Raw genomic sequence first — 12,282 nt, forward strand, 5'->3', positions numbered from 1 at the left:
GCAAACAGGTGCAGAGAGCTCCCATCCACCAGTTCACTCTCCCGACTTTCACAATGGCCAGAGCTGAACCAGGGAGCTAGCAGCTGGGAACTCAACCCAGGTCTCCCTTGTAGGTGTTAGGTACCTAATTCCTTGAGTCATCATTGCTGCCTGCAAAGGTCTACATTGACAGAAAGCTCGTGGAAAACGCTGGAGCTGGGAATTAAACCCAGGCATTCTGATAGGATACTTGGGGATCTTAATCACTAGGCTAAATGCCTCTCTCTCATACTTCTCAATATCTCCAGAGTGTCCATAGTAAGTACTTGGGAAATATTTGCTGCCAGCAATATACTTCAGCTGACTCATCTCGTCTGCAGTGAATTTTGCTATAGCAAGTATCTTTCAGTGTAACTTAAAGGAAGCAAAGAAAATCAACAGGGATTTTGAACACTTGATTAGAAATATGAAATGGAAACTCTTTGAGTATCTGTCAGTAACATGAAAATCATTGTTTTTTTAAACAAAATTCAGAACAGCATTTATTTTCTTTTACTTAAAAGGCAAAGCCACAGAGATAGACATAAAGAGACAGGGGGTAGGGGGAGAAAGAGAGAGGAGGGAGAGAAATCTTCCATCAACTGGTTCACTCCCCAAATGCTCACAAGAGCTAAGCCCACATGTTACAGCAGCCAGGTCTGAGCCAGGCTGCAGTCAGGAGCCAGGTCTCCCACACAGGGAGCAGGAACCCAAGCATTTGAACCGTCATCTGCTGCCTCCCATGATTCAGAGAAAGTTATTTTAAATAATTTTGTCAATTGCCTTTGTCTATGTATTATTACAAGCATTTGTTTATCTCCTTAAACTCAGTGATTTGTAATTGTTGAGAGCATAGAATCTGTGTTATTCTTCTCCTTCATCACCTTCAGGGCCAAAGCTTGGAATTTTGTTAAACACAATATTCCCGATGCTATTCTTTGCTAATGCTGCTCACCTATTTTCAGATAAATATTGAGGAATCTATCTTCTGCCATTGGAAGTTTATTGGACTAAAACATGTGACAACAAACTATTAATTCAGTGCCTTTACATTGGCTTCTTAGGAAATAGCTGCTGAGAAAATAAAATGGAGTTTCTTTAGGTTTTTTTTTTTTTTTTTTTTTTGGCAGTCTTAATTTTGGTAAAGGGAGATGTTCTTAGCACTTTCAAGATAACAGGATGGTTTAATTATCATAGCCTCACACCCCATATTTGAGATTGGGAGAGAGTGTCAAATTTGTCAAATATTCTATTTTGTCACAAGTATCAAAATCAAAGTTCTATAAAGTGAATTTTATAACATATAGTTTTATATATCTGTAACAGTATAAGCAAAATCAGGACAAATAGACAAGGAGATATTGAAAATACAACTGAAGATCTTGTCTTTCTACTATAAAAACTTTTTCAAGTTCTGCAAAATATATTTAGTAGAAAATTTGGATAAAAGAAGTGATTATACTAGAAATGCAACTGCACAAAGCTCAAACTTACCAGGGATACTAATACTTAACAAATGCTAAGGAATGCTGTCTTTTTAGAATAATGCTATCTTTTTGGAAGTCATTTTTTTCAATACTTCTAGAAAGCAGTTTTATAATTGTTTATTAGTAGCTATCCCTTAGTTCAAGAAATCCATTTTTAGGACAGTATCAAAGATCTATATCAAAAGCAGAAAGTAATTCTTTTTAGCTTTTTAAGGATTTATTTGTTTATTTGAAAGGCAGAGTTACAGAGAGAGGAGAGACAGAGAGAATCTTCGGCTGCTGGTTCACAACCCAAATGGATGCAGTGACTGGGGCTGGATCAGGCCAGAGCCAGGAGCCAAAAGCTTTATGTGAGTCTCCTGTGTGAGTGACAAGGGCACAAGAACATGGGCCATGTTCAGCTGGTTCCCAGGAACATTAGCAAGGAACTAGATCAAAAGTGGAAAAACTGGTACTCGAACTGGTGCCCACTGCCATTGGGGCAGCAGCTTAACCCACTATGCCACAACACTGGCCCCAGAAGGTAATTCCTTATAGCGTTGTTTATGTTAAGGAAAAAAAAAATTAAATCTAACACTAAATGAGATAGTTAAAAGTATAGTCTATTCCGATGCAGCCTATTATTTAATCAGTAAAAATTAAGTTTTTAAGAAATAACATGAGATTATAGCAGTGGAGAAAACTACAAGATGCGTAGAGCATCTCAGTTTAATGAACACACAAAGACCCAGAGGAAGTTGATTTAAAACACCCGCGGCGGTTCTCATTGAGTTGTGAAAAAGTGAGAGTGACATTTAAGACTGAATCCAACCTCATGGCTCTGTCATCTTGTTTGTGTCACTGGTAGGCAAAGTGTCAGAGACTGGTAGGCTTCTTTGACATGGAGTAGTTCATTAGCTCTTTGAGCCAATGATTTAGTGTAGGTTATGAGCCTCGTACTATTACTAGAGCCTGGAACACAGAGCTTTGAAGTGAATGAGGAGCACTGACAGGTGAACAGACCTTTAGGGAATCAGTGACACTGCATTAGGTATAGTGAGAATGATAATAATTGATGGCGAACACATAGAAGCCACTTGGTTAGCTGTTCTAGTTTCTATTGCTGTGTAACAAATCAGGCAAAGCTCTAGTGACTCCAACAACTGTTGTACCATCCTCATGCATTCGTGGGTCAGACTGAGAAAGGCTCGGGGTAGATTGTCTGTGCTTCATGATGTCTAGCTGAGTGGAGATGACTTGGTTATGGGGGTGACTTGAGGTGGGAGCCGTCTGAAGGCTTGTGCGCATCGTATGTTGGGCTGTGAGGACTCACAGATTGGGTTTGTGATGGAAGTGCTTACAATACCCATTGTGGCTTGGTGGTCCTCATGTGTTTGCAGCCTCAGGGTCGTTGTGTTTAGATAGCAGTTCAAGGCTCCAAGCCTAAGAGTGCTTTCTCATCTACTAGGCAGAAGCTACAACTCGAGTTTTCTGATTTAACCTTGAAAATCACAAGCCCACTAGATTTAAATAGGTGGGGCATAGACCCTACTTCACAGTGGGAGGAGTGTCAAGGTCATGATGAAGATCAAGTGGTCTTGGAGATACATAGTCATCTTTCAGTATCTGTAAGGGATTGAATCCAGGACCCCATGTAGATGTCAAAATCTATGGATGCTCAGTATAAAAGGATAGATTTGCATGTAACCTATATATATATCTGCCTACATATTTTACATCATCTATAGATTATTTATAACACTAATATCATGGTGCATAAATGGTTGGTTGCACTGTATTTAATGTCAAGGGGAAGCTCTGTACATATTTAATACAATTTTTTTTTCAAATTCTTCAATCTGTGGTTGATTGAATCTGCACATATGGAACCTGCACATACAGAGGCTCAACTGTCTTGTTTGTAACAATGCTACGTGCTGGACATTGTTGAAATTGCTTTCTACCAACTCACTTAATCCTCATATCAATTCATGAGCTAAGTGGTATTTCCCTCCATCCCTTTAAAAAGGAAACTACCGTCATGGAGATGGGTGACTTGCCCAAAGTCCCATAGAAAGTGGCCTTGTCAAACTCTAGACCTAGGGGCCCTGGCTCCAGAGTCCTTGCTCTTGATTTGCTAAGGTTATTAAACTTATATAGAAATATGCAAAAGATCTACGTAGCCCTGACCGGGGATAGGGAGTTAGCAGTAGGGGAAGAAAATGCACAACAAAGAGAAAACACCATGTAAGCATACCCAGGCAACTGCTGGGTTGCTCCTTGGGGCTGGTATTTAGAGCTGAGTGTGCTAAGTTTCAAATGATGAAGCTGGGGAGGTTGGCAGGAGTGACATCATAAAGGACTGGGCAATCCAATAATGTGTTAAAGAACTCAGTCACTGTACTGAGGGATTGTCCAGTCAGTGATATGACTACATGACTGTGAAGTGATTGTTTTTTCCTCCTAGCTGTTAGCCACAATTTTATCTTGATGTTTCCTTTTTTATTGTAGTAAAATATATACAATATAGAATTTGGCATTATAGTCATTTTTAAGAGTAGAGTTTAATGCCATTAGATTCATTAGCATTGCTGTATAGTCATCAACACCTTCTACCTCAGAAACTTTCTTCCTTTTGCAAAACTGAAACTCCTTGCCTGTTAAATAAATCCCCATTGTCCCCATCACTGGAAACTGCCATTTTGCTTTCTGTCTCTTTGAATGTGACTTCTCTAGATATCTCATGTAAGTGGAATCATGCAATATATGTCCTTTTGCGACTAGTTTAGTTCACTTAATGTCCTCAAAAAGTTCACTTGCTTTACAGTATAAAGCAGAGAATCATTCCTTTTAAGGTTGAATAGCGTTCCATTGTATGTATAAGGGATCTCCCAAAAGTTCATGAATGATGCAGTTATTAAGAATTATGGGGCCAGCTCTGCAGCTCAATAGGCTAATCCTCCGCATGTGGTGCTGGCACACTGGGTTCTAGTCCCGGTTGCTCCTCTTCCAGTCCAGCTCTCTGCTGTGGCCCAGGAGTGCAGTGACGGATGGCCCAAGTGCTTGGGCCCTGCACCCACATGGGAGACCAGGAGAAGCACCTGGCTCCTGGCTTTGGATCAGCGCGGTGCGCCGGCCGCAGTGTGCCAGCCGCAGCAGCCACTGGGGAGTGAACCAACAGAAAAAGGAAGACCTTTCTCTCTGTCTCTCTCTCCCACTGTCCACTCTGCCTGTAAAAAAAAAATTATGAATTTTAGTTTTTTACAGCAAAATTCTTTTTAATTTGATTTGCTATCAACTGGCTTGCCTTACATACTACATTTAGTTATCCATTCATTTATTGGTGGTCTCTTGGGTTGCTTCTACCTTGTGGCTGTTGTGAATACTGCTGCTATGAATATGAATGTAAAAATATTTGAGATTTAGTTTTTAATTTGTTTTGACTGTATATACAGAATCGCAATTGCTGGATTATACAGAAATTCTATTTTACTTTTTAGAAGAAATGAGAGCTGTACCTTTTTGCAATCTCACCCACAGTACAAGGGTTTCCAATTTCTCCACAATGTCATCAACACATAATATTTTCTGTTGTTTTTGTTTGTTTCTAGATAATAACCATCTGGATGATTGTGAAGTAATATCTCAGTGTGGTTTACATTTGCATTTCCTTTATTATGAGTGATATTGAGCATCTTTTCATTTGCTTGTTGGCCAATTTTATACCTTTTTTTGGAGTATTATCTATGAATTGACTATCGAATATTCCTTCTGGGATATGAAGGATGAGATAAAGTCTAGAAAGGAGGCAAACAGACCAGGTAGCAATTGCAGTAATCCAGCCAAGAGCTGACAAGATTTCATTAATAGAACTACTGTAAAGGTATGGGGCAGTGTGGTGGTAGGTGGTGAGAAGCAGAATTGAATGACTGAATTACAGATGAAGCATAACCAGCACAGAAGGATGCTTCACATTGAGTGGATGTTAGCACCAACACAAATATTCAGCCGCTATATACCAGTGTGGCTTCTTAGTTGTTAAAATACTTCAGTGGAAATTGTCACAACATCTGAGTGTCCTTCCTTTTTCCACTGCGGTCTTTTAGTGAAAGCCCCAGACTGCAACAGTGTGCCGTAGTCCCCTTATTAAGAACGAATGCTGGTCACAGTATGGAGCTAAGACCCTGCATCAGCTCAGTGTCTCGTGGCCATTCTGGTTGATCAGATCCCTTCCCAGTTGATGAAGGCATTTGCTTGTTACCCTTGAGTCGTAAGGAATCTATTGTCACAGGTACCAGTGTACAAACATTTTTGGGAGATGCGGAAGGAGCTCATCAGGTGATGCATTTTATGTGGGTTCTGTTGGAATATTCAACTGGAAATAGCATTCTTGGCTCCAGAGAAAGAAATTTAGGAATTTTCAACAGATGGTAGCCACAGAATCCAAGAAGCTACCAACCAAAGGAAACACTCTCCCTCTGCAGTGACTATAGTCTTTGACAGCTGATCACAACGTGGCAACTATGAAGAGAAATGAAGTCTCTAGTCTGTATTCTGTACAGGTCATCTGTACTCACGGTGTACATTGGCAGAACACAGTAGCATCCCCAGGTTGTCAGAAGCCAGCGATCTAGGAAGCAGTACTTTGATTTGCCTACAGCAACTTCAGCTCATTCTGGAGAAGGTGGCTGTCGCCTGGCTCCTGGAGTGCCGGTACTCACAGACCAAGAGATTCATGATGACCATTTGGTGCCCTGTCCATGGCAGGCAGCCTCCAATTTTACCAGAAGTTGATGAGGCTTTATTTTGGGTTTTGTATTGTCGAAGACCAGAAGGGACATCAGTGGTGCTGCCTGCAGGATAAGTAAGGATATCCTACCATGTATTTTATTGGCAGTCCAGATAGCATTTTCTCCATTGGTGGTTTATGTGTAATAGAGACCAAACTGCAATTTTCTGACCTGCCAAGATCCATTATGTCTGGTAAATATAGTTTATGCTTGACAGAATCCACACTTAGGGTGGAAAACCATGCAAATTAAACTAAGGTTTAGGCTAATTTTTGGTAGTGAAAATTATTCTCCCTTGGTGACCTTATTCAGCATGAAATAAAACAACCAGAAAGCTGTTCATGCAGTCCAGTCTTTGTTTAATCAAAATAATAAAAGGTTTGGATCCGCCCAGCTCCTGATTCCCATTGCTCATGGCTTTCGCGGAGCCTCGTCTTTTATGGGCATAGGAAGCTCTCTGCATTAATAGGTTGGAGATTAGATAATAAAATACTTTTCTTAAGATAACTGCTTGGAGATCTATGCAAATCATGTTTGATGTGGATTTATGGAAAGCATGCCTCCACAGAGTCTTGCTACTTCAGCACACACAGTTTTTTGAAAATATCCTTTGTCCAGGTTTCCAAGTTTGAGTCTTAGTTCAAAGTGGTATCTTACTGTTGACAGTTGAAGCAGTAGGTTTGACACAGCTGATAAGGAGAAAAGCCAAACTAGTTTTATATATGATAAGTTGTGAACAGCCTCAGATGATTGTTTTGTACCTTTACCTGGCCTTTCTGGTGATGATTTCTGTAAATGTATTTGTGGAGCTGAGTCTCCCGTTCGTTCTCGATAACCGATTTGCTTCCACAGTTGACCATGAACACCCACCACAACCACCCCATTTTATGGCTGAGGAGCTGGGAAGTCTCATTAGATCAGTGTAACAGGTTTACTGTTAGTTGATAGCTCTCAAGCTTAGTTTCATTTTTAAATATTGTTTGACAAAAATTAGATTTATCATACAGAGCATGATGTTTTGAAAAATGTATAAATTGTAGAATGGCGGTTGGCACCACGGCTCACTAGGCTAATCCTCCGCCTCGCGGCGCTGGCACACACGGGTTCTAGTCCCGGTCGCGGCGCCGGATTCTGTCCTGGTTGCCCCTCTTCCAGGCCAGCTCTCTGCTGTGGCCCAGGAGTGCAGTGGAGGATGGCCCAAGTACTTGGGTCCTGCACCCACATGGGAGACCAGGATAAGTAACTGGCTCCTACCATCGGATCAGCACGGTGCGCCAGCCGCGGCGGCCATTGGAGGGTGAACCAACGGCAAAGGAAGACCTTTCTCTCGTCGCTCTCTCTCACTGTCCACTCTGCCTGTCAAAAAAAAAAAAAATTGTAGAATGGCGAAATTTGAACTAATTAATATTTGCTTTACATCAAATATTTAACATGCATTTGTAGTGAGAATATTTTAAATTTACCCTCTTAATGGGATGAGTGTTTGACCTAAACAACAAGACACCAGTTAAAATGCCTGCGTGACATATCAGAGTACAAAGGTTGAAGTCCTGCTTCAAAATCTCTGTTGCAGTTTGTTACCCTGGGGGTAACAGTAATGGTTCAAATACTTGTGTTCTTGCCACCCACAGGAAAACCTGGATTAAAGTCCTGGCTTTTGACTTTATCCCTGTATGTTAGAGACATTTGGGGTGTGAACCAGTGCATAGGATCTCTGTCTGGCTATCTCCCTTTGACTTTTTTTTTTTTTTTACAGGCAGAGTGGACAGTGAGAGAGACAGAGAGAAAGGTCTTCCTTTGCCGTTGGTTCACCCTCCAATGGCCGCCGCGGCCGACGCGCTGCGGCCGGCACACCGCGCTGATCCGATGGCAGGAGCCAGGAGCCAGGTGCTTTTCCCGGTCTCCCATGGGGTGCAGGGCCCAAGCACCTGGGCCATCCTCCACTGCACTCCCTGGCCACAGCAGAGGGCTGGCCTGGAAGAGGGGCAACCGGGACAGAATCCGGCGCCCCGACCGGGACTAGAACCCGGTGTGCCGGCGCCGCTAGGCGGAGGATTAGCCTAGTGAGCCGCGGCGCCGGCCCCTTTGACTTTAAACTAAAACAATTACTCCCACTTAATTTTTTAGAAGATTTTATTTATTTGAGAGCTAGAGTTATAGGCAGAGAGACAGAGACAGAGAATGATCTTCCATCTGCTGGTTCACTCCCCAAATGGCTGTATCTGCCGGATGCCAGGAGCCAGGAGCTTCTTCCTGGTCTCCCACATGGGAGCAGGGGGCCAATCACTTGGCATCCTCCACTGCCCTCCCAGGGCATAAGCAGAGAGTTGGATCAGAAGAGAAGCAGCAGGGACACGAACCAGTGCCACATGAGATTCTGGCACTGAAGGCAAAGGCTTAGCCCACTATGCCACAGTGCTGGCCCCTCGCAGTGGTTTTTAAGAATAATGATAGCTGTTACGTTACATACTTATTCTCTTGAACTTTTTCCTCCTATCAGAAATTTTGTAACCTTCGCCCAACACCTCATAATCCCCTCACTCCCCACCCATGAGACCTTGGGAACTGCCATTCTACTATGCTTCTATGAGTTTAGCTATTTAAGATTCCACCTATCACTGAGATCCTTTGGTACCTGTCTTTGTATGCCTGGTGTAGTTCACTTAATATAAAGTCCTCCAGGTTTATTCATATTGTTGCAGATGACAGGTTGTCTTTTATTTAAAAGCTAAATAGTCATCTAGATTGTGTGTGTGTGTATGTGTGTGTAAATAGCTTTATCTGTCTATCTAGATGCTATTTTCCTTATTTGTTGAAGGACACTTAAGTTGATTCCATATTTTGGCTGTTATGAATAATGCTGCATTGAGCATAGGAGTGAAGATTGCTCTTAAAGACACTAATTTCATTTCCTTTGAATAGAAACCCAGTGGTGGAATTGCTGGCTCTGATTTTTTTTTTTTTTTTTTTTTTTTTTTGGTGGAGGACGGTACAGTCTCCACACTGTTTCTGTAATGGCTGTACTGATTTACTTTCTCACAACAGTGTGCAAGGGTCCCCTTTTCTCCATATCCTAACCAACATTTAAAATGTCTTTTTAATAATAGCCATTCTAAGCTAGTATAAGATGATGGCTCATTGTGGTTTTGATTTCCCTGATGACTGGTGTCATTGAGCATTTTTTCATATACTTCTTGGTCATTTATAGGTTTTTTGAGAAATGCATTTTCAGGTTTGGACTCATTTTTTTTAAAGATGTATTTATTTACTTGAAAGAGTTATAGAGAGATGTAGAGACAGAGGAGAGGTCTTCCATCTACTGGTTTACTCTCCAGATGTCTATAAGGTGTGGGGCTGGGCCAGGCTGAAGCCAGGAGCTTCTTCGGGTCTCTCATGTGAAGGGCAGGAGCACAAGTACTTTGGCCAACTTCTGCTGCTTTTCCCAGGCCATTTGCCGGGAGCTGGGTCCGAAGGGGAGCAGCCGGGAATGAATCCCTTGTCAGATGTATAATTTAAAAATATTTTCTCCTATTCTGTAGAATGTCTGCTTATTGATTATTTCCTTTGTTGTGAAGGCAATTTTTAGTTTGAAACAATGTCAGTTATTTATTTTTGCTTTGGTTGCCTGTGCTGTTGGGATGATAACCAAAAAAATATATATATATATATATATATATTACCAAAGCCCATGTCATGGAAACTTTCCTTGTGCTTTCCTTCTGTAGCTGCACGGTTTCAGGTCTTACATTCAAGTCTTTAGTCAATTTTGAGCTGATTTTTTATATATGGTGTGAGATAATGATCTAATTTCATTCTTCTTCATGTGGATTTCCAGTTTTCTCAACAGTGTTTATTAAAGAGATTGCGTTTTCCTCATTTGGAGTTCTTGGCACCTCTGCTGAAAATCAGTTGACTGCAAACACGTGGGTTTATGTCCGGGCTTTCTCTTCTGTTCCTTTGATGTACGTGTCTTTACGGCTCTTGGATTTCGTGGGAGAGAAGGTCACGCAGCCACACCCTGCTCTGCTGTTACTGACTGAACACAGCCAGAGTTAAGAGGGTGTTACTGAGAGTGAGGCGACGGTAAGGAAGTGATAATTGTGCTTACTTGAGGCATTCTCAGAAACTGGAGTTGAAGTGATGTCATCGGTGTGTGTGGACACCAGAAGAGACAAGGATACAGGACATTGGGGGATTCTGATCCATTCAGTGGGCAGAAGGAAGTCAGGGCACCGAAAGCCCAGAATCACAGTGTCTTTGAACAACTCACGTCTTGAGCTTTTCTTTGGCTGCCGTGTATGCTGTTAACTCGTTTTTCTTCAAAAGATGAAAATTGATGTTGTAAAGACTGTTTACGGGTATTACGTTGGACAAGCACGTGTTGCTGTTGGGAATTAAGAATTTTGCCTTGGTTTGTTCGCTCTGGGCTTAGGCTCTTGCAGTTCTGACTCCCTGGACAGGGGCTCTGTTATTTCTCAGCGAGTGCCCTCACTGCCTGGTGGACAGCAGTGGCATGAAGGATGTTGACCACAGTGACCAAGTCGGGGTGGGGTATGTGGCTCTCCTGAACAACAGCCGCTGTTACGCAACTGATTGAAAAATAGGAGATACCTTCATCGGTCTTGATCTGCTCTCTTGCTGTCTTTTAGTACTTGGTGGGTGAAGTATGCCCAGGAGAGCTTTGATGGATGGAAGGACATAAAGGCTTACTCTCCCCAAGGGGTTTCTCCTATCATGGTTTCCTGAAAGCTACGAGGCATTTCCCACATGGCATACAAAATAACATTTAGATCAAACAATGATGCGATTAATTTCTGTTACGCTGCCTTTTTGGGATTAATTCCCAGACTAGAGCAAATCTGAGAAAAAGAGTAGGTGTCTGAGTTCCAAACATACCACTATTAAATCTTCCACTGAAAGCTAACACAGCCCCGGGCCTTGCAAAGGCAAATAGGTGTGCATCACTGAGACTGAGCAAGGCACCCCGGAAGAATCACTGTAGGAGGAGAGTTGAATGTCATCTACTCTGGTTTAAAGCGCCATCACCTTGAATGATACCAACAGTATTTCTAGTCCATGACCAGCTCCACACTCTTCAGAGAGCCTGCTCAATCCTGCCACCCACACTGCATCCTTGGCTGGCCTTCATTATTGCCTCAGTGCCTCTGTGTTTCTGCACACTGTGCGTCTTTGGATTCATAACCCAACTATCTCAGCAGGAACTCCCCTGTAGTTTGTTTAGCAAACACATGTATCATTGCCGTATTGCACGTACACCATGCGCGATCTGGATGGCAATGAGATACAGACTTGGCTCATCAGTGGGCAACTTTGGCTTTTCTTCTGCATCTCAATCGTTGTCACCTCATAATGCTGACAAGAGTCGCTGATGAGTACATTTGAGTCCATTCCCCGAAGTGCGTGCCTCCATACTGTGGGAATTAGAACCATCCGTGTCCCTTTCCTGTATGCATTCTTTTCCTTTATTTCTTGCTGGTATGTGTTCAGATCAGATTCCTACATTATTTTCCCTTAATCTAAGACTTTCATTAGCTGATTCCAGCCAGATTGTCCAATTCCTTGAGAATTTGCTATAAATCTCCTCTGTTGCCAGGTAGTCAACAATTATTCATCCAACAAAGAGATATTTTCTAACACTTACTGGCTACCAAGAAATAATTGTATTCCAAAAACAGGGTGGAAACATGAAGAATTGGAATTAAATTGCTAGCAATGAAATACAAACCTAGAAACTGTACTAGATGACACCAGGCCACGGGCAATAGTAGCACCAAAAGCATATATGTATTTGTGAGGGGTGTGTGTATGTGTGTGGGGGGTCCTAATACATAAAATTCTTTTGAGAAAGAGAAGATTGTTGCTCAGTTTGTAGATTGGAATTGATGAGTTATTTGACAGCTACTGTAACCTACCATCATCTATGTTTCTTCCCCTGGAACTTGGGGGCCTTGCTGATGGAAGTGCATGGCTTGAAGTTGCTGGGTTTG

At 42.1% G+C, this 12,282-nt stretch overlaps 1 protein-coding gene across 16 annotated transcripts in view; it reads left to right on the plus strand.

The window, feature by feature from the left end:
- The window catches only part of LRMDA (leucine rich melanocyte differentiation associated), a 1,127,870-nt gene that overhangs the window by 964,232 nt on the left and 151,356 nt on the right, over window positions 1–12,282 (plus strand). Inside the window, exon 7 of one of the 16 annotated variants that reach the window (XM_070057893.1) lies at window positions 1,746–1,855. The exons of the other annotated variants lie outside the window; for them this stretch is intronic. Coding sequence (XP_069913994.1) covers window positions 1,746–1,813 — 68 coding nt within the window. The 3' untranslated portion in view covers window positions 1,814–1,855. The remainder of the gene's footprint in view (window positions 1–1,745; window positions 1,856–12,282) is intronic. 16 annotated transcript variants of the gene reach the window in all.

This window comes from Oryctolagus cuniculus, chromosome 15 (genome assembly GCF_964237555.1).
Source record: "Oryctolagus cuniculus chromosome 15, mOryCun1.1, whole genome shotgun sequence".
Taxonomy (NCBI): domain Eukaryota; kingdom Metazoa; phylum Chordata; class Mammalia; order Lagomorpha; family Leporidae; genus Oryctolagus; species Oryctolagus cuniculus.